Here is a 22,012-nt window from a genome sequence, read left to right on the forward strand (position 1 = left end):
CAGAAATGACGCTCTAAACACGAAAATGTTCTCGCTTTTCATGTATTCAATTCAATTGCAGGTCTATAAGCGTAAAGGTCGATTGCGTAAATTTTTTCCTGGAACGCGGAACGAGTTTTCGCTTAGCTGCACTTTCTACACTCTTCTGCAGCCTCTTCACCTTCGGCGGATATTTAATTATTTTCTAATCGCTGATTACGATAGTCGATTGATATTAATTTAGTATAATAAATACTAACAATTTATTATAATATTGTAATAGATCATAATTCTTTTGCGACAACAGAATGAAATAAAAGACGCTTAATTATTATTCGGCGCGATGACACGTAAATTTAAAGCTTCGAGGTTTTTTTAATTTAAAGCTTCTGGGCCGTTATTTCGTACACGTGCGGTTACTGATAGCTATCAGTTCGATAAGTGTTGTTGCGCACGTTTTTTGATATATGAAAATATATGCGCAACGACAGTTATCATACCAACAACTATCAGTAATCGCATATGGAATAGCGAGAACTGTACGCGATTTCGCCAAGTCACGCAAAAACAACACGATTGCCGAATGCACGAATTGCCGTGCATAGATCGAACTGGAGGATTACTCGGCACGATCCTCCTCGGCGATTTAAGGGAAGAGTCATCTTCGTATTTGCACGCGGCGGAAAGTTACGTTTCCGCGCGGAGAGAAAGTCGAAATGAACGGGAACGTAGTCGCTCCATCGAGATCTCGCGTGGGCGAGAGAATTGTAATGAGCATTCACGATGATGACTTGCTACAGCCGTCATCTCTCCCGCTTCCTCCCTTCCCCCTTCTCCTCTCTCAGTCGGGAAATTATCCTCTTCACCGTCGTCGTGCCGACGTCGATGATCGTCGAATGCAGTCGAATGTGCACGTTCATTCGACTGCACTCGGTACTCCGTTCGCTTTCCGAGCGCCCGCGCGCCGATGCATTTCGAAGGCACGGACGACATGCACGGACCACGTGGTCGCGCACGACGCATGCGTGGCACGTGCGCCCGAACCTAACCTCGGCAACTCACCGCGATCGGAATCGCCAAACGATCCGTCGTATTTCGTGCTCTTGCATTTTGGACGTTTACGCGATTCGAACTCGCGCGTGCCAATTCTCCTGCGACGGTCGTCAAATCCGATCGATCGAGCGAACAAACGAGACGATCGGATAAACAGCGAGGAAGGGGGAACTAGCGTGAGCGGGAGGCTGCGGGGACAGGAAACGGGTAGCCTTTTTAACTCCCCGCGTGTGCTCCCCCAGCCCCATTAAGAAACGATCGACGCACGCGGTCACATGTCGGCGCGCATGTAACGTAACGTGCGTGGCCGATCCGTCCGTGTGCGAGTTCGCTCTCACGACGTGTCGTCGTCGTCATCGCCGTCGCCGTCGCCGTCGCCGTCGCCGTCGTGGCGTCAAACTCGGGGGGGTGTCGAACGTGAACGTTGAATCGGCATCGCGAACGTGTGTATCGGTTAGTTGAAACACCGAGGGAGAGAGAGTGAGAGAGAAAGAAAGATAGAGAAAACGAGAAATAGAGGGGAGAAGCGACAGAAGGAAGAAAGAGAGAGAAGACAGATTGCGCGACACCGTGGCGGCGGAGCCCGAAGTGCACTCACGAGGAGCCAACACGCGAGCGAGCATTTTCTCTCTTCCCCGTGATCATGAGTAAAGACGACTACGAGAGCCTGCCGACCACCTCTGTGGCCGTACATATGACGGCCGGCGCCGTCGCCGGGATCATGGAGCACTGTGTCATGTATCCGTTTGACAGTGTCAAGGTATCGTCGCCTAGCGGTGCCCACGTTATCACTCTTCGCTCCTTTTACATAACCTTCTCCTTTCGCCGCCGTCGCCGGCGCGCTCCCGGTCGGATTCCACGCGACGCAATGCGACGCCCGTTAGCCGACCGGGAGAAGCCCCAACCATCTGGCGACGCCGCCGCGTCATGCCATGCCACATGCGTTTTCCTCCATGTCTTCTCGGAACCACCGCCTGGCGAACGCTGGCGAACACTTTATCTCGTCCTGATTTTAATAGACGCAAATAAAGTCGTGCAGATAAGCGCGTGGAAGGCATTGTTTGCAGGAACACAATAACGCCTGTCGGCACATAACGTCGCGTTAACGCTTCTCCGCTTTGGAGGAGAGAAAGAGAGTGAGAGAGAAGGCAGATTGAGACGAAGGAAATTGCTCAATTACATAGGATGACAAACTTGAAGATAATAGATGGTTTAAATGAACCTGTGCATGTGTTTTGCTGTTCCACAGCATATACACAAGGAAATTTATAATTATACTGAAACTTATGCAAACCTGATTATCGCGAGTCACATGATGCCATTGGAATTTAATATAATTTTGCACTCCACACTATTGAGGAAAGTTTTCTTTTTTTTCTATTTCACATTCTGATGCATAACAATATATTCAGAATGTACATGTCATTACATGCTCATTAGCATGTAATACGTCACTGCATTAGTGATTGTTCCCATTCTTTTGACATACATGCACATAATTAAAGGATGTTAACAATTTTAATTGATTTTATCTACATACTGTATTTTTAAATTTAAAAAAAATACAATTTTTGCAACGTAAGCATGTGTTGCAGAATTTTACCTTCTGGAATATTTTTATCTTTAACATATGTATGTTCATATATGGAAAAGGCACTGAAGTTGAGAGTGCAGCTGTTAAAAAGGCTCCCTAAAATATTTGTGTAATTATATTTGTTATGGTTTCTTTGTATAATTATGTAAGATGTTATTCCTACAATTTCATAGAATACACTTGACAATTGATACCATAGTTACTTTGTATCGGAGGCAAAAGACTGAGTTATTGTGTATTGCAAACGATGTATTATACTAGGCTCTTACTCAGAATGCAAGTGTTTACTATTCATTATGTAACACAGTTCGACGGCAGTGAGTTCTATTTCTGGTTTCCTTTTCAGACTGCTATCTGTACCATACACACTTCTCTGTCTAATATCCCAGATCTTGGTTTTTTTGTTATGCAAAATGGATTATAGAGACACTTATTTTATTTGCAAATGCAAAGTAAATTTACTAAAATTATCCATTAGAATCTTTGATATACTTTTACTTGTGAATTCTGAATGAATGAATACAACCCAGTTGACAGTCACTGTCCTCACATTATCAGGAAGTCATCTTATTTTAAAGTACTTTTGTGACAAATGGTAATTTTATAAAGTAATACTGCAAAATATTGCTCAGAGTTGCTTGTACAAAAATATGTGTAAAAAGAGAAAATAGAGTTAGTTTATTGTTATTTCTTCTAGTTAATAGTATCTCTTATCTTTTTCTAGACAAGAATGCAAGCGTTGACTCCCGGCCCTGGTGGAGGAGGAGGAGTGGGAGAGGTGTTGTACAGAATGATACGACAAGAAGGTGTATTAAGGCCAATTAGGGGTGTGAGTGCGGTAGTGGCTGGTGCTGGCCCCGCGCATGCCTTATACTTTTCCTGCTATGAGTGTCTTAAGGAGAAGTTCAAGAGCACAAGATCTCAATTTAATCATCTTGTCTACGGGGCGGCTGGTTGCGTAGCGACAGTTCTGCACGACGGTGTTATGAACCCGGCGGAAGGTTAGATATAAAAAATTTAGTTTGATATGTGATATACGTGATATTTGATAGACTCATTGATAATATGTATCACTGTAAATACAGAGATAATTTTGCAATCTCACAATGTCTTATCGTTTAATATACAGATTTTTATCTAATCATGAGTTACACATTATCAATTTCTTTTTACAATTATTTTGTATTTAGTAAAAAATATATAATTCTAAAAAATTTGTAAAGGAATTTAGAAAAATTAGTTTGAAAAATATTAGTTTGAAAAATTAATCTTATAATTAAGAGACATAGAGATTAGTAGATATAGAAATTCATGTTGTATTATCTTGTTACAGTGGTCAAACAGCGATTGCAAATGTATAATTCCCCTTATAGGAATGTATTGAATTGCATACAACGCGTGTACCAGAAAGAAGGGATATTTGCATTCTATAGGAGTTATACGACTCAATTGGCTATGAATGTGCCTTTTCAAAGTATTCATTTTATCTCTTATGAATTCGTACAATCCATTACGAATCCAGAGCATGTTTACAATCCAATAGCACATATTGGATCGGGTGAGTTTTTTAATTATCTGTAATATCATCAATTTTTTACAGCATATTTTTAAAATTAATTTGTTATGAAATTAACATTATAAAATATTATACATTACAAAAATTAATATTATATCGAATCTTAAGCGGAATAGATATTATCTTGATGCAAAAAAACGTAGTTGAACAAAACTTTAAATCATTTATTTGTGTAACCAGGTGCAACGGCAGGTGCAATTGCGGCTGCGGCGACAACTCCTCTGGACGTTTGTAAGACAGTGTTGAACACTCAGCAGGATGGCGTACACGCTCAAGGCATGATAGACGCATTTAAGCAGGTCTACAGGTTTGGCGGAATACAAGGATATTTTCGCGGATTACGTGCACGTGTCTTATTCCAAGCACCAGCCACTGCTATCTGTTGGGTGATGTAAGTCAATCGATTTTATATTTCTTTTGACAGTGTATATTAGATCACATAATATTCATTATCTTTCTTTATTATGTCTTGTCGCATAACGTATTTCTGACTTCCATGCTAGATACGAGTCATTCAAATATATATTACGAGACAAGCAAGATGATGAGTTTAATGACACCGAAATCGATAACGGCGTGACTGGAATTAACCAGAATCCAATGGCATCAAGATCCAACAGTTTTCAGGGTGCAGGTCTGTACTTTAACAATCATGCCTCATCGCCTGTGTTACTCAAAGTAACCACAAGTTAGGTGTGTAAACACATTGCACCATTTGATTGTCCATTAAAGACAGAAAGGGAGAAAAAAAGAAAACTATTTCGTTATTCAGGAGTTGTTAATGGAAGTAGGTATCTTTCTTTATAAGAGTCTATTGACAATGAATATTTCGTTAATTCGTCCATTTGAGCAGCATTTTTATGCATGTTCTACGTCGCAAAGAAACGGAAATCGATACTAAAGAGAGACAATAGTAACAAAGGTACGAATTTATTGAATGTTAATATGTAAGCTTCTTCGAGTATTGTTAACACAAAACTGCGTCAAATAATGACGTCGATAATGTTATTTTCTTTTTTTTATTTCTGGATTTCTGATTGATTATTGATCTAAAGAAGCAAATCTGCAAGTTGGTATAAGACAAAAAAGACTCTTGTTTTTTTAAACTTTATATATTATCGTACCTTATGCTTTCAATAGATTTTCTGTCATATAATCAGTATGTCACGAAATCAATATGGAAGTAACACATACTATTGTTTTAGAATATAATTGGAAAATGACTGTTAATTAGCAATACTAAATTTGGAATCACAAAGTAATTCATTAATTCGGGTACACCACTGGCTGCCATCCAATGCTACACAATTGAAGTAGAATGCTATTATCTATTATACTGTTCATGTGGAGTATCATTGAACAATCAGCAAAATGTCAATTTGATATATATCAGCTTGAATGAGAACAAGCTGTTAATTGTCTTCTGCTAATTTGCTATTAATTTATAAATATACATATGAATTTGCATTTAATTTATGTAAATAAATTTTAATATTCTACTAGTAATCTATATTGATACCTAATTGACTTGATAATTTTAAGACACAAAAAAATTTATAATACAAATTTATATTTGTTTACAAGTAGATATATGACAAACTGCTGCGATGAAAGTATTCCAAAGGGAATATTAAATTGACATTTCTTTAAGCATTCTCCAATAATAATTCTCCAGTAATAATCGAATATTTTTAAGAAAAGAAGGACCGAGATATGCCACTTGAATAGTGAAAATAGATTAGCACATAACGCAATTAGATTGCAGCCCGCTCCAACATTGTACCATTAAGTAAGCTAAGAAAACAGTGGGATGCATGCAAGAATTTCATCGATAATAAATGACACTTTAGAGCATAATTAAGTGTGCATAATTAACACAGGATCATTTTGCAAACAGACATTTACAAAATTAGACAACTCTCATAATCATTATTGAAAGGACATTAAGAACATTAAAATCAATTGATATTTAACGTTAAAAAAATTATACAGAAACTACTTAATGAAATTCTTAATTGATGTATAATACAATGTAACTTTGTGTTCAAAATTATAGGTACAATTGGAGTGAATTAAATTAATAGGATATGATTGGCTATCTTGAATTAAAAGCATTATAAAAAGATGTAATTATTTTATAGAAGACTGTAGATAAAACTATAAAATATATTACAGATGTACAGTATAAAATAAATGAAAAAAACCAGTGTAGAAAAAATGGAACTTATTTGTAAAAGTACGATTCCTCTTGATTATTCAAGTACAAATGAATAAAATGCTCCTTAGTCATTTTGTAATAATGTATAAATAAATTATGTATCTAAATCATATATGATATAACCACAAATATTGCTTCCTATGGCTGTGATTACTGGGTCATTTGATGTTGACTCTAAGAGGGAGTAATATCATGTAAAACTCATATTTCACGCCATATTTATTTATTGTTACGACTTTTTTAATATCCTACATCGTTGGTGAATAAATCATTTGATGTTGGAAAAAAAGGAAATACAGTATTCACATATGTAAAGATATATGTAAAAAGAAAAGCGGCAATTAAATTTAAAATGATTTTATGAAGTATGTATTTAACTTAAATTATCAAAGATATTTTTTTATTTTGGAGATTTACAGCTAATCTGTCGTTCGGAATATTCATACAGGTATGCGCCTATTATACGCATATAAGTGTTTTGCATGCTAATTTGTGTATGTAGATTAGTATGTTTTTATTGAATTTAACAGGACATTCAATTTGTCGTTAATACTTTTCATTGTAATTTATTAATCCTTGTATAAATAGTTGTATCTTGAAATTTTGTCCTTACTAAATCTCGAATAAATGCTTATTTCTCAGGTGTTACAGGATTATAATATACTGTACATAATATATATAGAACGTTTACCGATCTGTTTTCTAAAATTTCATCACATAAATTATTGCGACCATATATTATTATGTAACATTAATCAACTTTACATTTTCTACGTTTTCGCTTTATAAGCAAGCGTTTATTTTTTTTTCTTTTGAGAAACAAGCTGTATATAGTTGATATATATGCTCCCACTGGTATTACAAAAAATATAAATGTAGGGTACATATTGATATAATAAGTACATATTGAGTTTGTGTAACACATTGAAATGCATTATATATAATAATGATGTAAATAAATCATTCTACAAAATATTATTGTATACTTCTATGTTCAACTCGTTATTTTTTTTTATCTCTCGCCTTTTATAAATGTGTGAAGAAAGGAGAAAACATTTGAGAACAGTGATATTTGGAAATCTTACTTCAGACTTATTTTTCTTAAATAACTTTTTGATAGCTGTATAAATTATTTGTAATAATTTATCTACTTAACAGTGTAAAATTTGCAAAAATAAAATATGGCAAAAATTGGAGATGTGTGCGATACACGTTGTCAATTATTTTGTAACGATAGAATAAGAAAAGAAAACACAATACGGATAAAATGGTTTTTAAAGAACCAAAAACGACTAATAGATCAGTTAAAAGAACCAAAATTCACGAAACGCGCCAGGGAAATAATTGAGGAGTCTAAAAAACGAGAGGCAGCTCGCGTTGATAGACCTATCGTGCGTAAGTTTACTCATAATTTCATTTACAATGCTCGTCTCTTTTAAATTTTGTACATGCATAGATACAACGAAAACCCTTACCCCTTTGGAGACCACCTAAATCCGACGATTCTATCAATATGAATATCATGAAACTGATTGAACCCAATGTAAAAGCTATACTTTACGAAAAAGGAATCCCAACTTTTATTACAATTCATAATTATCTGACTGAAAGGTATTGCATAATACAAACCAAGTGCACAAATCTCTGGAAACGATTTAACTGATTAATATAAAATACTTTTGTAATTTTTTTTAGATATAAAAAACCTCCCGAGGAGCGTTTTTATTTTCCCGAATGTACAAATTGGATATACGGTTGGCGTCTCGATGATTACCCTCCCGTTCCACTTAGCAAAGTAGGTCTGAAATCCGTTATGTTAGCACAATTTTATCAGGGTAAGGCGTTCAATCTGGAGCAAGATCCAAAATGGTTTCGTGGCTGTCAAAAGAAAAATGCGAGGAATTTCGATGAATCGTTAATATATTAACTTAGTAGTTAATCTAACTTTTGTACAGAGAATTATAAATATATCTATGTTGCTAGAGAACGGTTATATTCATATATTTTGATATTGTATTTCTTGTTTGTTACATAATTTAAAATGACTATAATTTTTATAATAAAACAGATGTGTGCGATAAACTGAAAATTATTTGTTCCATTTAAATATGTATATCTGTTATTTTATAATTCTTGCAAATGAATTAAAAAATAACTTGGAAAGAAAAAAATGTGTTAAAAATGTGGAATAAATATAGATAAAATTATATACATTTATTGATACAGGAAGGAGAATTTTTAACGCGTTTTATTAAATCTATATTATTAAATGTGAGTAATATCTCTTTATTCTAAATTATATTCTATCTAGAACAATATATAACTTTATTGCAATAAAATTTTAATTTTCCTTTTTAATCTACTTATTGCTTCTTTTCTTGTTCGCTGTCTTCTTCATTTGCGCTATTTACAGAAAGTAGATCTAGTGGCAATAAAAAATCTGCATGTTCTGGTAAGCTATCAAATGCAAAATTTATAAATTTCTGAAATTCCTTAGAAAGAGCATTGATTTTTTCTTGAAGTGTTTTATTCTTATTACGATATTTTGTAATCTTTTCCCTCATTGTATTCATAGTTTCTTCTTGTTTAGCAATAAGTTCATGCAAAGACTTGACTTTTTCCTATAAATTTTAAATATAATTTTTCTTATCATTATATGATATATATCCAAATATATAATAATTATAGTTGGATAAGATGTGAGTTTCAACTTCTCTGTTAATCGTTTATTATATTATCGTTTTATTTGATCGTTTTAGAAAGAAAAATTTATGTAAAAATATTTAAGATCTCTATTACAGAGCTCTATTGCATCAAATGGCTGTATATTTACCTCAAAATGTTTGTATATTGCTTGCAATCGTGAACCGCTACGCAATCTTTCCAAACAAAAAACGTAAATAATATTTGTTACGTTTCGCATCTCGAGTTCATGACGTTGGATACGCAACTCTTCCATTTTTTGCCTCTCAATTTCTTTGATTCTCGCATCCAGTTTAAGATATTGGTTTCTTTGTGGATCAAATTCAAATTTAATGTCTTATATATTGTGATATAATATTTGACATGTTGAAAATCTTTTGAAACTTGCGTATTTATTTATCTAGATACCTCATAATTATATTAAAATCAGCAATCATTTTTTCTTTCTGTCCGCGACGAATTTGCTCAAGCTCATTGTAGAGAGACGTAACGATCCAGTTTATCTGAGGCCGTATCTTTCTTAACACATCGTGCGTCGTATCCATTCGCGCTTTTACGATGGCTTTTTGCAATTCCTTGTTGCGTTTCGTATTCTCATCCGCCAATTCGATCTGTCGTACAATTTTAAATAAATTGTCACTCGTTTAGCATTAAGCTATGCTGTTTTATATCCACCTGTAACTTCTCCTCCAACTCCTGCTGAGCGAACTTGAAGTACTCCTCGTATTTAGCGTGAATTTCATCCGCATTGCGTCTAATGGCAAATATCTTTTCAGCTTCGAGCATATGACATTCCATCGCAAACTCATCTTTCAGCTTCTTCTGCGTCGCTGCCTCGATCTCAGTCTGAAATTTTTTCAGCTCATCTTCGCCTAGTGCTAAGCCAAGATTTTATGAAATATTGATAAGTATGCAGTGTTGGGCAAGTTAAGTTATTTAAAAATTGCATAAGTTAGTAGATAAAATTAATTTAGTTATGTTAAAAATTGCATAGATAAAAACTCAGTTAAAAATTATGTTAAAACTAAATTAAAAGTTAATAACAAAGATATTTTTGTTTTTCAAATTAAATATATTTTTTAAATCTGCTTTTTCTCTTACATGGATAAGTTCTAACTTACAAGGAAATGTCGGAAGTGTCCCTCACCGATTTTAATGATATGTTGGTAGAACATAAAAAAATATTAGATCTATATTTTTTTAGCTGCATATCTCGACATTTAGGAGTTGAAACCACTCCTCGGAAACAACGCATTTTTTTATTTTTGACGAATATTTTTACAAAAGTTTTATGGCATTTTATACTCTTTATAATGGTATACTTATTTTTTTTTATTTAAATTTTTTATTTGTCCGTGTCGTGTGCAAAATGTATATAAACATTTGCATAAATGTATATAAACGTCTCACGTGATATGTACGCAAAAACACCGTGCAAAATACGAGGAAAGCACATTTTGTCATGGGCGCAAAATTATTCTAGACTATTCTAGAGCCATCAATTTTCAACCAATCTTAATGAATTTTTTTTTAATGAAGTTATTTGAATTTCCAATTAGGAATTTAAATATTTTTGCCTAAATATTCGATTTCCGAACATGTACGTTTGGCCGTGTCCCCCGTGTTCCACCGTCATGCGCCTACGAAAAAACACGTGCTTTCCTCGTGCTTTGCACAACGTTTTTGCATCACGTGAGACGTTTATATACATTTATGGGAATGTTTATATGCATTTTGCACACGACATGAGCAAATAAAAAATTTAAATTTTTTGAAAAATATAAGTATACCATTATAAAAAGTATAAAATGCCATAAAACTTTCGTATAAAACATGATGTTTTCATAACCCTTATATTTTCCAAGATATATATTCATCAAAAACAAAAAATGGGTTATTTCCGAGGAGTGGTTTCAACCCTTAAACGTCGAGATACGTAGCTAAAAAAAATATGGGTCTAATATTTTTTATGTTCTACAACATATCTATATACTCGTGAATGACGCAGCATCGCTTACACATCGCATTGTCAAGAAAAATGGCACATCATTTTTTTTTATTGCTTATTTGACAGGGAATTAACTCTCATTAAAATTGGTGAGGGACACTTCCGACCGTTCCCTTGTTAGGAAAAAATATTATAAGCTAAAATTTGTTTTAAAAATAACTATTTAAAGTTAAAAATTGGCTCATAAAAAATTAACGGAATTATTATTTAACTTTTAACTTTCTAAATTAGTTTTATACTACCCCAACTCCATAAATATGATGTGTATAAATCACGTTTAGTGTCATTTCATTGATGGTGTTCAATGTAGATCTATTTAATATAATTACTTAGAATGTCGTTATGTATGTATGATTTAAGAATTTGCTTTCTTGCATCCGCCTCTAATGGACCGTCCTGTACGGCGCAACATGGTTGCTGCGAAATTTTGGTGAGAGGTAACGATTTTAACAATTTCGCAGCTTCCTGATGACTGTAATGATAGAGAATTTGTGCCAACGAAGTACCAAGACTCCGCTCAATCTCCAATCTTGTCGGACTTTCGTCTCGCCCGGCGCATTCCAACTCGCGAGATTTACGGGAGGTGCAAACTACACAAACATATTTGTAGAAATAAAGCCTTTGCAAGTTTTTATCAACGTCTTCCGTTAGGATCAGATTGCATATACTCGTGAATGACGCAGCATCGCTTACACATTGCGTTGTCAAGAAAAACGGCACATTATTCTTTTTTATTGCTTATTTGACAGGGAATTAACCCTCTGCTCCTCTGCAGCCTGCTCCTCGTACAGCATTTCTAAACGTATGAAAAACAAGTGAAATTACCCAGATAAAAACGCATGCAGAATTTTAACGCAAAATTTTAACAGCATTTTAGTTTCAAAATGTAATGTAGGATATATTGTGTTATAATTGTAAATCTAATTTTTGAAATCATTGATTCTAAATTTAATTTATGTAACGTGTAACAATTTTAAAAAAATCAATACCTAAAATACATCTTTGCATAATTGTGGTACTAGTGAGTCTCATCTCTGCATAATTATTGTTGAATACATTTTAGAAATTAATTTTGTAATTATTGTAGAAACCATTACAGCATCAAATTGTACAATTATTACTCAAACTCCTTTTTGTAGTTCAACTCACTATACAATATGATATTTTATTTTTCAAATGAAAAATAGAGAGTTCAAAAAAAGATTGGATCTAAAATTAATTTGTAACTTAGGATTTATTTTTAAGTTTTATTATTAAATCTTAATATTTTTCTTATTTACTGGTAATTGTTCAGTGACTATAATAAATAAAAAGACATAAACATCCTTTATTTTAATAATAAACAAACAATATTTAAATCCTGGAGGTCTGTGCATGGATAATAATCTATTCAAAATTTTCTACCTAAATAACCAAATGTCTTGATGTTGCATTTATGTTGTCAACAATCATACAGCAACTAATGTAGAGACAAAACTCGGAATAAGATGAGATAGCATTATGTCTGTTATATTGAACTCATATGATGAATTCTATTTTTAACAATGGCAAATTGATAGCAACCTGTCAGCATTAATTTGTTATCGATCATTTGTTGCCATGTTGTTGCCATGTTGCTGTTATATCGCAAACAATCTAATGTATCATTATTGCTGACCGTTTCCTTTTTTAAATGTCCTCAACTGATAACACGTATAAATAATCATGTTGCTGAATTCATAATGTTTTATTTCGATATCAACAAATGTATAACACATGCGATGCATTAGTTTGCTCAAAATGCTACATCACGCTTGGTTATCTGGGTAGAGAATGTAATATACATATAAATATAACTTTTGATTTAAAAAATTGGGAGCGATGTTGTTTTTCTTTCTAAATCTTCTCGATTTCGTTCCCGTACATGAATGGAATCAGAATTTATGTGAATTCGAGATAATATATAGATCACATCTTAATTGGATTACTCGGTCAAAGATATCTTAATATGTTTGTATATATATTATAAGATAAATAAAACCTCACTTTTGAGAAACGTGTAATTACAGAATTCAATTTTTCAAAGAATTCTGATTAACCATTTCGCAGCCAATAAACGATGTGTTAAACAATAAACGCTCAATAGTCTTCTTTCTGCGCACGTGTCGACCTATTGTCATGTGCCAATGTGCGTAGTAATATGTTAGGTTAGATTACGAGCTACGCTACCGCAGCTACCGCTGCCGTTGCTGTATCTGCTCTGAGCTGTAACGCTTCTGATTCGTGATTCCTTATTTCTTTGTAGTTTCCTGTGATGTTTTATCATCAAAAATTTGTCCACACTTGTGAATAATGATACTTATGAAATTTACCATGGAGCAGCTGATACGAAGAGGCGTCTTATCGGCAGTAGTACTCACACGCAGGTGCATTTTTATATGAATGATAAAAAGTTATAAATTACTACAAATTATAAACTTTACGGAATATATCTGTACTTTCGATCATATCTTTCCATTATCTTCTTTGTTCAAAACTTCTTTGGCAACACTTTCCTTTATGCTCTGATTTAATTTGTAATCTTTTGAATAAATTGCATCATACGCAACAACAAGCTATATTGAAAATATCGTCGCTATGATTCCTATTTTATTTTATCTTTTGTTACTAGGTCGAGATCATTTCCAGTTCTTGGCACAAGTTATGTCCAGCAACGTAGAGGCAAGAAAAGCGACAGCAATACAAACTTACCGGAATCTTTATTTCATCCTGTGCCTATCAAACCAAATCCGGATGATATAAATGTTGGTGCTGAATTAACTGGATCTTTATTAAAAAAGACAGATCTCCTGAAAATATTGAATACCTTCTCGCAGAAGACAGAGATCAAAGAACTGGCTCAACAATATGGATTGCATAGTATGTAGGAAATCAAGTACACATGCGCTAATTGTGATTTCTGATCTATAACATTGATTTCAGGCTACCTCCAGGGACAAGCTTTCACAAATTTTAAACAATATTGTTTAGAAACGGAATCCTTACCTGTGGATCTCCATATAGTACTGAGTGATATCCTGCAAGGTGCTGGAAATGTCACTGACATTTTTCCTTATTTTATAAATCATGCCAAGAAAATATTTCCGCATATCGACTGCTTGGATGATCTCAAGAAAATTGGCGACCTACGTAGTCCTGCTACTTGGTAAGAAAATGTAGATGTATATAATTTTTAAATTTATCGAGATCTATTATCGTATTATCACAATCATTATTATTTTAATTTGATATTCAGAATACTTCACAACATGTGAACATAACTTTAGAAATAAATAGATACAAAAAAACAAAAAGTTCACAAAATAATAAAATTTGATGCTCTTTCTTCTTAGGTATCCTCTGGCAAGATCAAAAAATAGAAAGATAATTTTTCATGCCGGACCAACAAATAGTGGAAAGACTTATCATGCTCTAGAAAGATTTATTACCGCAAAAAGTGGAATATATTGTGCACCGCTAAAATTATTAGTTGCAGAAGTGTTTCATAAGTGCAATGAAAGAGTTGGTATCTTCTCATATTATAGTATCTTACATAATTTATTTTAATTGTATTGTTATAGATAACGCAAATATTTTTTATAATGTAATTAACATTAACATTTTAGGGAACACCATGTGATTTATTAACTGGAGAAGAACGAAAATATGTCAAGGGTCAGAATATTTCAGCCAATCATTTATCTTGTTCAGTAGAAATGGCGAATTTACAAAATAATTGTAAGTATTACTATTTTGGCATCTTCAACATTTAAACAAGGAAGTTGCTAATAATTCTATCGTAATTTGTTGCAGATGAAGTAGCTGTAATTGACGAAATTCAATTAATGCGTGATCCCACTAGAGGCTGGGCATGGACAAGAGCTCTTTTGGGAATTCCTGCCGATGAGATACATTTATGCGGTGAAGCTGCTGCTATAGAATTGGTTCGTCTTTTATGTTGTAAACCTTCACAAATTATATAGCAATAATTAACATCTATTAATCAAAATACATACAGGTAGAATCTATATGCCTTTTATCGAGTGAAAACGTAGAAGTTCGCAGATATAAACGATTAACGGACCTAGAGATAGAGAATCATGCTCTTGAATCTTTGAATAATGTTAAGCCAGGAGATTGCATAGTCTGCTTTAATAAAAATGATATCTATACCGTGTCGCGTTCTCTTGAGAGCAGGGGAAAGGAAGTGGCTGTAATATATGGTGGTTTACCACCGGGTACCAAATTGGCGCAAGCTGCAAAATTTAACGATCCTAAAAATTCTTGTAAAATCTTAGTAGCGACCAATGCCATTGGAATGGGTTTGAATTTGTAAGTTTTATGTGTACAATCTGAAGCTTATATGTTTACATTTCAAAGTTTTCAGTAATGTAGATGCACAGCGTTAAAAGCGATTGTTTGAAATGAATCATGTGATGTTATAGGCATATCCGGAGAATTATTTTTTATTCGTTGATACAGCCAACAACTAACGAAAAAGGTGAAAAAGAAATGGACGTTCTGTCTGTGTCAGCGGCTTTGCAAATAGCAGGTCGCGCTGGACGTTACGGCTCAGTTTGGAATAAAGTAAACATAATCCATTAATTTCTATTAACATCACAAAAAAACAATGTATAGAAAAATGTAAAGTATTAATATGCTTTTTGTATCGCAGGGCTACGTAACAACGTTTAAACGAGAGGATCTGCCGACTTTAAAAAACTTGTTGAGTCAAACACCAGAGACAATAACAAAAGCTGGTCTTCATCCAACAGCAGATCAAATTGAAATGTATGCTTATCATTTGCCAAATACGTCCTTGTCAAATATTATGGTAGGTCTTGGATGGAAGCAACGATGAAATTAATTGTAATCGATCGTAAATGATATATTTACGACCGCCATTTATAATCCTTCATTTATTTTAGGATATTTTTGTATCGTTGTGCACAGTCGATAATTCTCTTTACTTCATGTGCAACATAGACGACTTCAAGTTCCTAGCTGATATGATACAACATGTTTCGTTGCCGCTTCGTGCGAGATACGTGTTCTGTTGCGCACCGATTAATCGACAATCGCCATACGTGTGCACCATGTTCTTGAAGGTAAGTATTTTTAGAATATTTATCATCAATTTTTAAAGTATATAAATTAAAGTAAATTAAAATATTATTATAGAGAAAAACTTGTATATAAAATCTACTTTTTACTATTTTTAAAATGTAAAGTTTTAATTTTTATTCTTGAATTTCTTGAGCATATATAAATGTGCTTTTTTTCAGTTTGCACGTCAATACAGTAAAAATGAAGCAATAACATTTAACTGGTTGTGTCAACACATCGGATGGCCCTTTCAAACGCCAAAAACCATCCTTGATTTGATCCACTTGGAGAACGTCTTTGATGTGTTGGATCTTTACCTGTGGTTAAGGTATGAGATTGTATATTAATTATGAGAGTGTAATTTAATTATGTATTTTTGGCATTGTCGTTCGTTATCTTGTATTCTGTTGCTATATAGTTACCGCTTCATGGATTTGTTCCCGGATGCTGAGATGGTCCGTGACATACAGAAGGAACTTGATGCTCTCATTGAAACAGGAATAGTTAAATTAACGACTTTATTGCTGAACTCTGATGCAAGTACGTTTGATTCTTTAGAATATTTTTTATAATATTTTAGATGTATATAATATTTACAAGATAAATTTTCCTTCGCGTATTTATTATAGAAATGTACGCGTATTTTTATATAATTTTATCAGAATTGATTTGTCAACGGTTCCTAGATAATCAATTATAATGACTGTATAGTGACTATCAAAAATGCACCAAGTGCGCCTCATGCTTATTTTATACATATAAAGTCTAAAACTTTTATACGCAACAAATGTTTTCACGAGTCGATTGCAGAAGTCGATAACAAAAATGCTATAATTTTCTAACTGTCTTTCGTTTTTCGTATAAAATTGATCGCAGCGCACCGCGTTATTATTTGTACTTTAATTTTGGAGAAAGATTTTCAATTCCATGCAATCAATAAAAAGATTTCATTGTCCGAAAAATTAGTGATAAAACAGAGCAGTTTAGTATCTCCTTAAGTTTCATTATTCAATGTTAATTCTAATGTACTCTTAAAAATGAGTGTCATAAATTTGCAACTTATGGCGCAAAATATTAAAAGGCAACTCAATAGTCTATAAATTGCACAATATATTTTTTTAATTTTGATTGACGCGATATTGCTCAATATAATCTCCAGACAATGATATTGCAACAATATTGATTACCTAGAAGTTGCACTTTATAATATTATGAAATTTTATATTATGCATTATGAAATTTTTAACATGTATATAAAAGTCTTTTTTGTTATTTAGGTGGAGATACCGACAGTTTTGAGTTGCAAACACAAAAGCAAAATTTTTATAGAGGTAAATCTTTGTTTTCTATAACAACTAATAAAATTATACATAAGTAACAAAAATTAAAATTTTTTTAGATTTTCAAAAAACCGGCAAACGTAACATAGGTAAAGGCAAATTGACTAAAAGATTATTAGAAGAGGGAGTTTTAACACCACAGATGTTACGCGAACTGGAATCCGAATGGAATTCAACAAAAAAGAAAAAATAATATTATTGTGTATAGTAACAAAATATTGAAATTGATTTAAAAAAATTATTTTATTATAAAAATAATTGACATGATTACTGAAATACATAATAAGTGAAAAAACTAAAGAAAAATAATTATGTTAAAATAATGTGAGTAATGATATAACTTTTATTTACAATGTATAAGTAATAGCAATATTATGTGTACAATTTTTTATATAAAAGAATCAAGTTATTATAAGTCCTATTATTATAAGTATTATTTTAATATTTAACATATTGTGTTCATACAGATTTATTCATGTATACACAGCTTAAATATTTTTTTATAAAACTAAAACTTTTGAATTTTATTTTTTTTCGTATTACTTTTCTCTATGAGATTTTTGATTGCTCGTTTTAACGTCATATTATCTTCATTTGTAAATTGCAATAATTTATTTAATGTACTAAATTCTAATCATAATATTCAAACGAATTGTTATTATAAATTTGATTTGTATATTGATCTGTATATCTGTGCTTTTTACATTTAATATGAAATAGATTTGAAATTTGGGAAGAAGAATGTTGAAAAAAAAGGAATAAGCACAAAGAACGATTTCGGCAGCTGTCGACAATGTTATAATTATTTTTGTATGAAATTACATGCCGATTGTCCGTAGTAATAGCACAAAATGTGCACATTGAACTATGTAGTCAAATATCTATGAATCCCGTAAGTAATGTGCATGACTTTTTGAGTCTCTTCTATGCCATGTCCACATTTATTCGATTCTGTTTCATGCTATACTCGTAAATTGTACAATTATATGCATTCATATTTTAAATCTGTTTTATGCAAATGTGCATAATCGTGTTCTATAAATGTTATATGACTGTAGACTGTAAATTTGTTAAATTCACATAATTTCGAGTAAAACCCTTAATCGAGATGCCAACTCAGGATGAAGAATTTTTAGTCAGAGACTAAAATATAGTTTACGTGATGATATATGTGTTACTCCCATGTACATATAATTCATAGCAGCATACTTTACGAATTATCATATGTTAATCGATACTTTTATTATTCATATTTAACCCACCCGTTTTAACAGTCAATAAATCATATATATGAAGTATTTGTAAGCTGATGCAGATACTTTTGATATGAAATACGATAAATTTTATTGAATCGCTCTCTCATTAATTTATTGCGCAAATGACAGCATAAATATATGTCTTTTAATCAATATGATTTTATTTTTGAATAATAGCAATTCTTCTAAATTATATTGTTAAAAATCTATTGTATTTAGGTAAAACTATCCCTATTTTCGATTTAAATTACACATTTTTTACTGTCAGAATGTTAAAGTTTTCTAAGTTTTGCATTGTAATTATGAGAGCAAAATGTATTGGATATTTGGTATTAAAAATATAAAATTTCCAAATATAAGCTTTTACTTTTCTTTACATTATGAAATTGCTATCTACGAGATCTATTCAGCATTAGAAAAATACACCTTACCATTGGGATTAATTTCTTATTTCTTATTTCAGTATTAAAAGATTCTAATATGCTATTGCAATTATTTTTATTTAAGGCATTACGATTAACGAAAAACAAAGTATTTAATTAATCAAACAACTTGGTGATAATTTTCTTTTAAAATAGATCAATATTTTATCTCGCATCACGTTTATCACATATCATTTTGTTTTACATATACATGATATAAATTCAAATAATTGATTTGATAAAAATTCACTCACCGATTGCTGTCGCTGCTCCTGCTGCTGATGCTGCTGCTGCTACTGCTACATTCCTTTTCCGGAATACCGAGTCGCTCCATGGATGCCGCTTTCTGCTGACATCACCATGCTATTCTTGAACCGCACATTAATAACGATCGCCCGATACTTTATTCGGCACTCCCGATATTATGGATATTATATCACACACGAGTAAAACGTAAACCGTGCACGAGAATTTCACTTGGCGCGACCGTTACATTTGAAAAAATACGTGAAAAAGACGTCAACTTCGTGGAAACGCAGGCCAAATTCGTTTCGAAAATATGGAATTTAGTATGCTTGCACGGACTAGTAGCACTTCACTTAATTCACTTGCCATGTTCTACCGAACGTATCCTCCACATTTTGCTCGAATGCGTACGCGAACACTTCACTCGAAACCGAACGCACGATGCCTCGCGGGTCGTCTGTTAGCGCGACGGCATTCTCGATACAGCACCGTACCTGCGCACAATGAATTCTCAACACGCGAGCACGCACGGAGTCGACAGTGCGTCCGACCGACGCTGGAGCGTAAGGGAACATGGCGGCAGCAGCGGACGTGACCGTTGGTAGGTACACTCGGCGGCACTCGGCGCTAGTCGGCGCCACTCGGCGTTGCTAGGCGGTTGACTCGCCGCGCCTGCGCCGCTGCCGCCATATTGCTCCGTTGCTCCGCGCTCCAGTCGCGTACGCCACCCAGCGCCGCTTAGACGCTCTGTCGACTCCGTGCGTTTCCGTTCGTGTCTCTGCGTGTCTCGCGTATTGAGAATCGAATTGTGTGCAGTGAATTGTGTATGGTGTTGTGCCGCTGTGCTAGCAAACGTCGTATTCATGTGTAAAGCGCGGCGTCGTGCGTGCCTTCGATTTCGAGTAAGGTGTCGCGTGCGCGTTCGAGCAAAGTGTTTGTTGAATAGAATATCGCGTAGAATATCGCGAGTGCCAATGAAGTGAAGTGCTACTGGTGCTACTAGTCGTGCGAGTATACGAAATTCTCGAAACGAATTTGTCTCCGTTGTATCTCGGCGCGTAATTTTCATTCGAACGGTTTTCTCACCGCTTTCCTCGGCCTGCGTTTCCACAAAGTTGAGTGTGATGTCACGCCATTTTCGCAAAGTTTTCGTGTGCGCGTATTCGCTCGAGGAGTGTACGTAATCCGTTCGGCAGAATGTCGATCGTGTCAATAATTGAACTTTATTAGTTGTCGTGCAATCATACAAAGATACAAAACTCGGGGAGTGAATTGCTTTATTTCTGTTCAGTGTGCCTCGACATGTGCATTCAAACAATTCTTGGCGCTTTTTTCGGGTTTCGTTTCGTGACGTCACGCATCATTACATGGCACTTTTCCGCCATATTTTCTTGTTTGATTCGCCGCCAATCAGACGAGCCGTACTTTTCACGTATTTTTTCAAATGTAACGGTCGCGCCAAGTGAAATTCTCGCGCGCGGTTTACTCGTGTGTGATATGTGTGCTACAATATCCGTAATATCGGGAGTGCCGAATAAAGTATCGGGCGATCGTTGTTAATGTGCAGTTCGAGAATAACAGGATGATGTGAGCAGAAAGCGGCATCCATGGAGTAACTCAGTATTCTGGAAAAGGAATAGCAGTAGCAGCAGCAGCATCAGCAGGAGCAGCGGCAGCAATCGGTGAGTAAATTTTTATCAAATCAATTATTTGAATTTATATCATGTATATGTGGTATTGCACATTTATAGAACACGATTACGCACATTTGCATAAAACAGATTTAAAATATGAATGCATATAATCGTAAAATTTACGGGTATAGCATGAAATAACCAAATAAACGTGGACATAGTATAGAAAAGACCCCAAAAAAGTCATGCACATTACCTACGGGATTCATAGATATTTGACTACATAGTTCAATGTGCATATTTTGTGCACATAGAGGCGCTGATGGATGAAAACACCTTAAAACGACGCGATGAACGCTCTCAGGTTCCTCTCTGACGGTAATAGAATTATATATTTGCCATTTCAAATATTTGGTGTGACGAAACGTGAAATCGCGACGAGATCAAACCGCTAATTATTCTGTGGAGTCGTGCACTGTTTGGACAAATTGCCGGAGTATGTATTTCTCGCATTCTTTCGATAAAATCACAAATGTTTTCCGAATGAATTGCCGCTACATTGGTGATGCATGGTGGTATACATCACAACATCGAAATTTTCCGGGCATTTGTGCTCGAGTCAGCCAATCAGTCTCAATTTCGCGACTCTATTTTTTATGATATGAAGTTTATTGGAGCACGATTGCTACACGATTCATCATCACGTACATATATTCTAAAGAAAATGCTTTACCAGTGCCTAACGTGTTTTCCTGTTGATGGAAAATTGGAATACGCCATATCGTTTCCTGGTGAGATTGAACCTCATGATATAAGTTGAGTGCAAAGGAAAAGTGACAGAAGCGTAAAAACTGCTCAA

The 22,012-nt window shown here is 33.9% G+C and overlaps 4 protein-coding genes across 6 annotated transcripts; 3 read left to right on the plus strand and 1 right to left on the minus strand.

Annotated features, from left to right (window-relative positions):
• The first annotated feature begins 1,087 nt into the window (after nucleotides 1-1,087).
• Nucleotides 1,088-7,388, plus strand: LOC105837036 (mitoferrin-1). Of its 2 annotated transcripts, none has more exons than XM_012681536.3 (5): nucleotides 1,088-1,792; nucleotides 3,351-3,627; nucleotides 3,960-4,184; nucleotides 4,383-4,593; nucleotides 4,706-7,388. In XM_012681536.3, exons 1-5 carry the CDS (start codon nucleotides 1,676-1,678, stop codon nucleotides 4,893-4,895), a joined length of 1,020 nt encoding a protein of 339 aa, XP_012536990.1. In that variant the 5' UTR covers nucleotides 1,088-1,675; the 3' UTR covers nucleotides 4,896-7,388. The 2 variants fall into 2 exon arrangements, with proteins under 2 accessions (XP_012536990.1, XP_036151386.1); XM_036295493.1 differs by lacking the exon at nucleotides 1,088-1,792 and adding an exon at nucleotides 2,033-3,221.
• A 159-nt stretch (nucleotides 7,389-7,547) lies between these two features.
• On the plus strand, nucleotides 7,548-8,456 carry LOC105837160 (protein ATP6V1FNB-like). The gene is made up of 3 exons (XM_012681740.3): nucleotides 7,548-7,811; nucleotides 7,877-8,031; nucleotides 8,116-8,456. Exons 1-3 carry the CDS (start codon nucleotides 7,602-7,604, stop codon nucleotides 8,345-8,347), a joined length of 597 nt encoding a protein of 198 aa, XP_012537194.1. The 5' UTR covers nucleotides 7,548-7,601; the 3' UTR covers nucleotides 8,348-8,456.
• A 157-nt stretch (nucleotides 8,457-8,613) lies between these two features.
• On the minus strand, nucleotides 8,614-13,242 carry LOC105836877 (rho-associated protein kinase let-502). Of its 2 annotated transcripts, none has more exons than XM_012681253.3 (7): nucleotides 13,157-13,242; nucleotides 11,825-11,927; nucleotides 11,461-11,721; nucleotides 9,799-10,001; nucleotides 9,532-9,734; nucleotides 9,254-9,431; nucleotides 8,614-9,041 (listed from the first exon to the last, which is right to left on the minus strand). In XM_012681253.3, the coding sequence occupies exons 2-7, from the start codon at nucleotides 11,826-11,828 to the stop codon at nucleotides 8,784-8,786; spliced, it is 1,107 nt and encodes a 368-aa protein (XP_012536707.1). In that variant the 5' UTR covers nucleotides 11,829-11,927; nucleotides 13,157-13,242; the 3' UTR covers nucleotides 8,614-8,783. The 2 variants fall into 2 exon arrangements, with proteins under 2 accessions (XP_012536707.1, XP_012536790.1); XM_012681336.3 differs by lacking the exon at nucleotides 13,157-13,242 and adding an exon at nucleotides 12,121-12,371.
• A 72-nt stretch (nucleotides 13,243-13,314) lies between these two features.
• On the plus strand, nucleotides 13,315-18,599 carry LOC105836756 (ATP-dependent RNA helicase SUV3 homolog, mitochondrial). The gene is made up of 14 exons (XM_028193927.2): nucleotides 13,315-13,536; nucleotides 13,782-14,029; nucleotides 14,093-14,315; nucleotides 14,503-14,671; nucleotides 14,776-14,887; nucleotides 14,963-15,093; nucleotides 15,168-15,481; nucleotides 15,595-15,736; nucleotides 15,825-15,983; nucleotides 16,078-16,257; nucleotides 16,435-16,583; nucleotides 16,674-16,795; nucleotides 17,533-17,586; nucleotides 17,655-18,599. Exons 1-14 carry the CDS (start codon nucleotides 13,463-13,465, stop codon nucleotides 17,786-17,788), a joined length of 2,211 nt encoding a protein of 736 aa, XP_028049728.2. The 5' UTR covers nucleotides 13,315-13,462; the 3' UTR covers nucleotides 17,789-18,599.
• Nucleotides 18,600-22,012: the final 3,413 nt, after the last annotated feature.

Source organism: Monomorium pharaonis, chromosome 1, assembly GCF_013373865.1.
Source record: "Monomorium pharaonis isolate MP-MQ-018 chromosome 1, ASM1337386v2, whole genome shotgun sequence".
Taxonomy (NCBI): domain Eukaryota; kingdom Metazoa; phylum Arthropoda; class Insecta; order Hymenoptera; family Formicidae; genus Monomorium; species Monomorium pharaonis.

Bases quoted from the DNA above. Each gene is read 5' to 3' on its own strand.
- LOC105836756 (XM_028193927.2), top strand. From the start codon at position 13,463: ATGATACTTATGAAATTTACCATGGAGCAGCTGATACGAAGAGGCGTC. The intron at 14,030-14,092 runs GTATGTAGGAAA...CATTGATTTCAG, and splicing joins TCAACAATATGGATTGCATA to GCTACCTCCAGGGACAAGCT. The intron at 16,796-17,532 runs GTACGTTTGATT...TTTGTTATTTAG, and splicing joins ATTGCTGAACTCTGATGCAA to GTGGAGATACCGACAGTTTT.
- LOC105836877 (XM_012681253.3), bottom strand. The intron at 10,002-11,460 runs GTAATTATATTA...ATCTTGGCTTAG, and splicing joins CATACATAACGACATTCTAA to CACTAGGCGAAGATGAGCTG. The intron at 9,432-9,531 runs GTATCTAGATAA...TGATCCACAAAG, and splicing joins GATTTTAATATAATTATGAG to AAACCAATATCTTAAACTGG.
- LOC105837036 (XM_012681536.3), top strand. From the start codon at position 1,676: ATGAGTAAAGACGACTACGAGAGCCTGCCGACCACCTCTGTGGCCGTA. The intron at 4,185-4,382 runs GTGAGTTTTTTA...TTGTGTAACCAG, and splicing joins AATAGCACATATTGGATCGG to GTGCAACGGCAGGTGCAATT. The intron at 4,594-4,705 runs GTAAGTCAATCG...CTTCCATGCTAG, and splicing joins ACTGCTATCTGTTGGGTGAT to ATACGAGTCATTCAAATATA.
- LOC105837160 (XM_012681740.3), top strand. From the start codon at position 7,602: ATGGCAAAAATTGGAGATGTGTGCGATACACGTTGTCAATTATTTTGT. The intron at 7,812-7,876 runs GTGCGTAAGTTT...GTACATGCATAG, and splicing joins CTCGCGTTGATAGACCTATC to ATACAACGAAAACCCTTACC. The intron at 8,032-8,115 runs GTATTGCATAAT...AATTTTTTTTAG, and splicing joins CATAATTATCTGACTGAAAG to ATATAAAAAACCTCCCGAGG.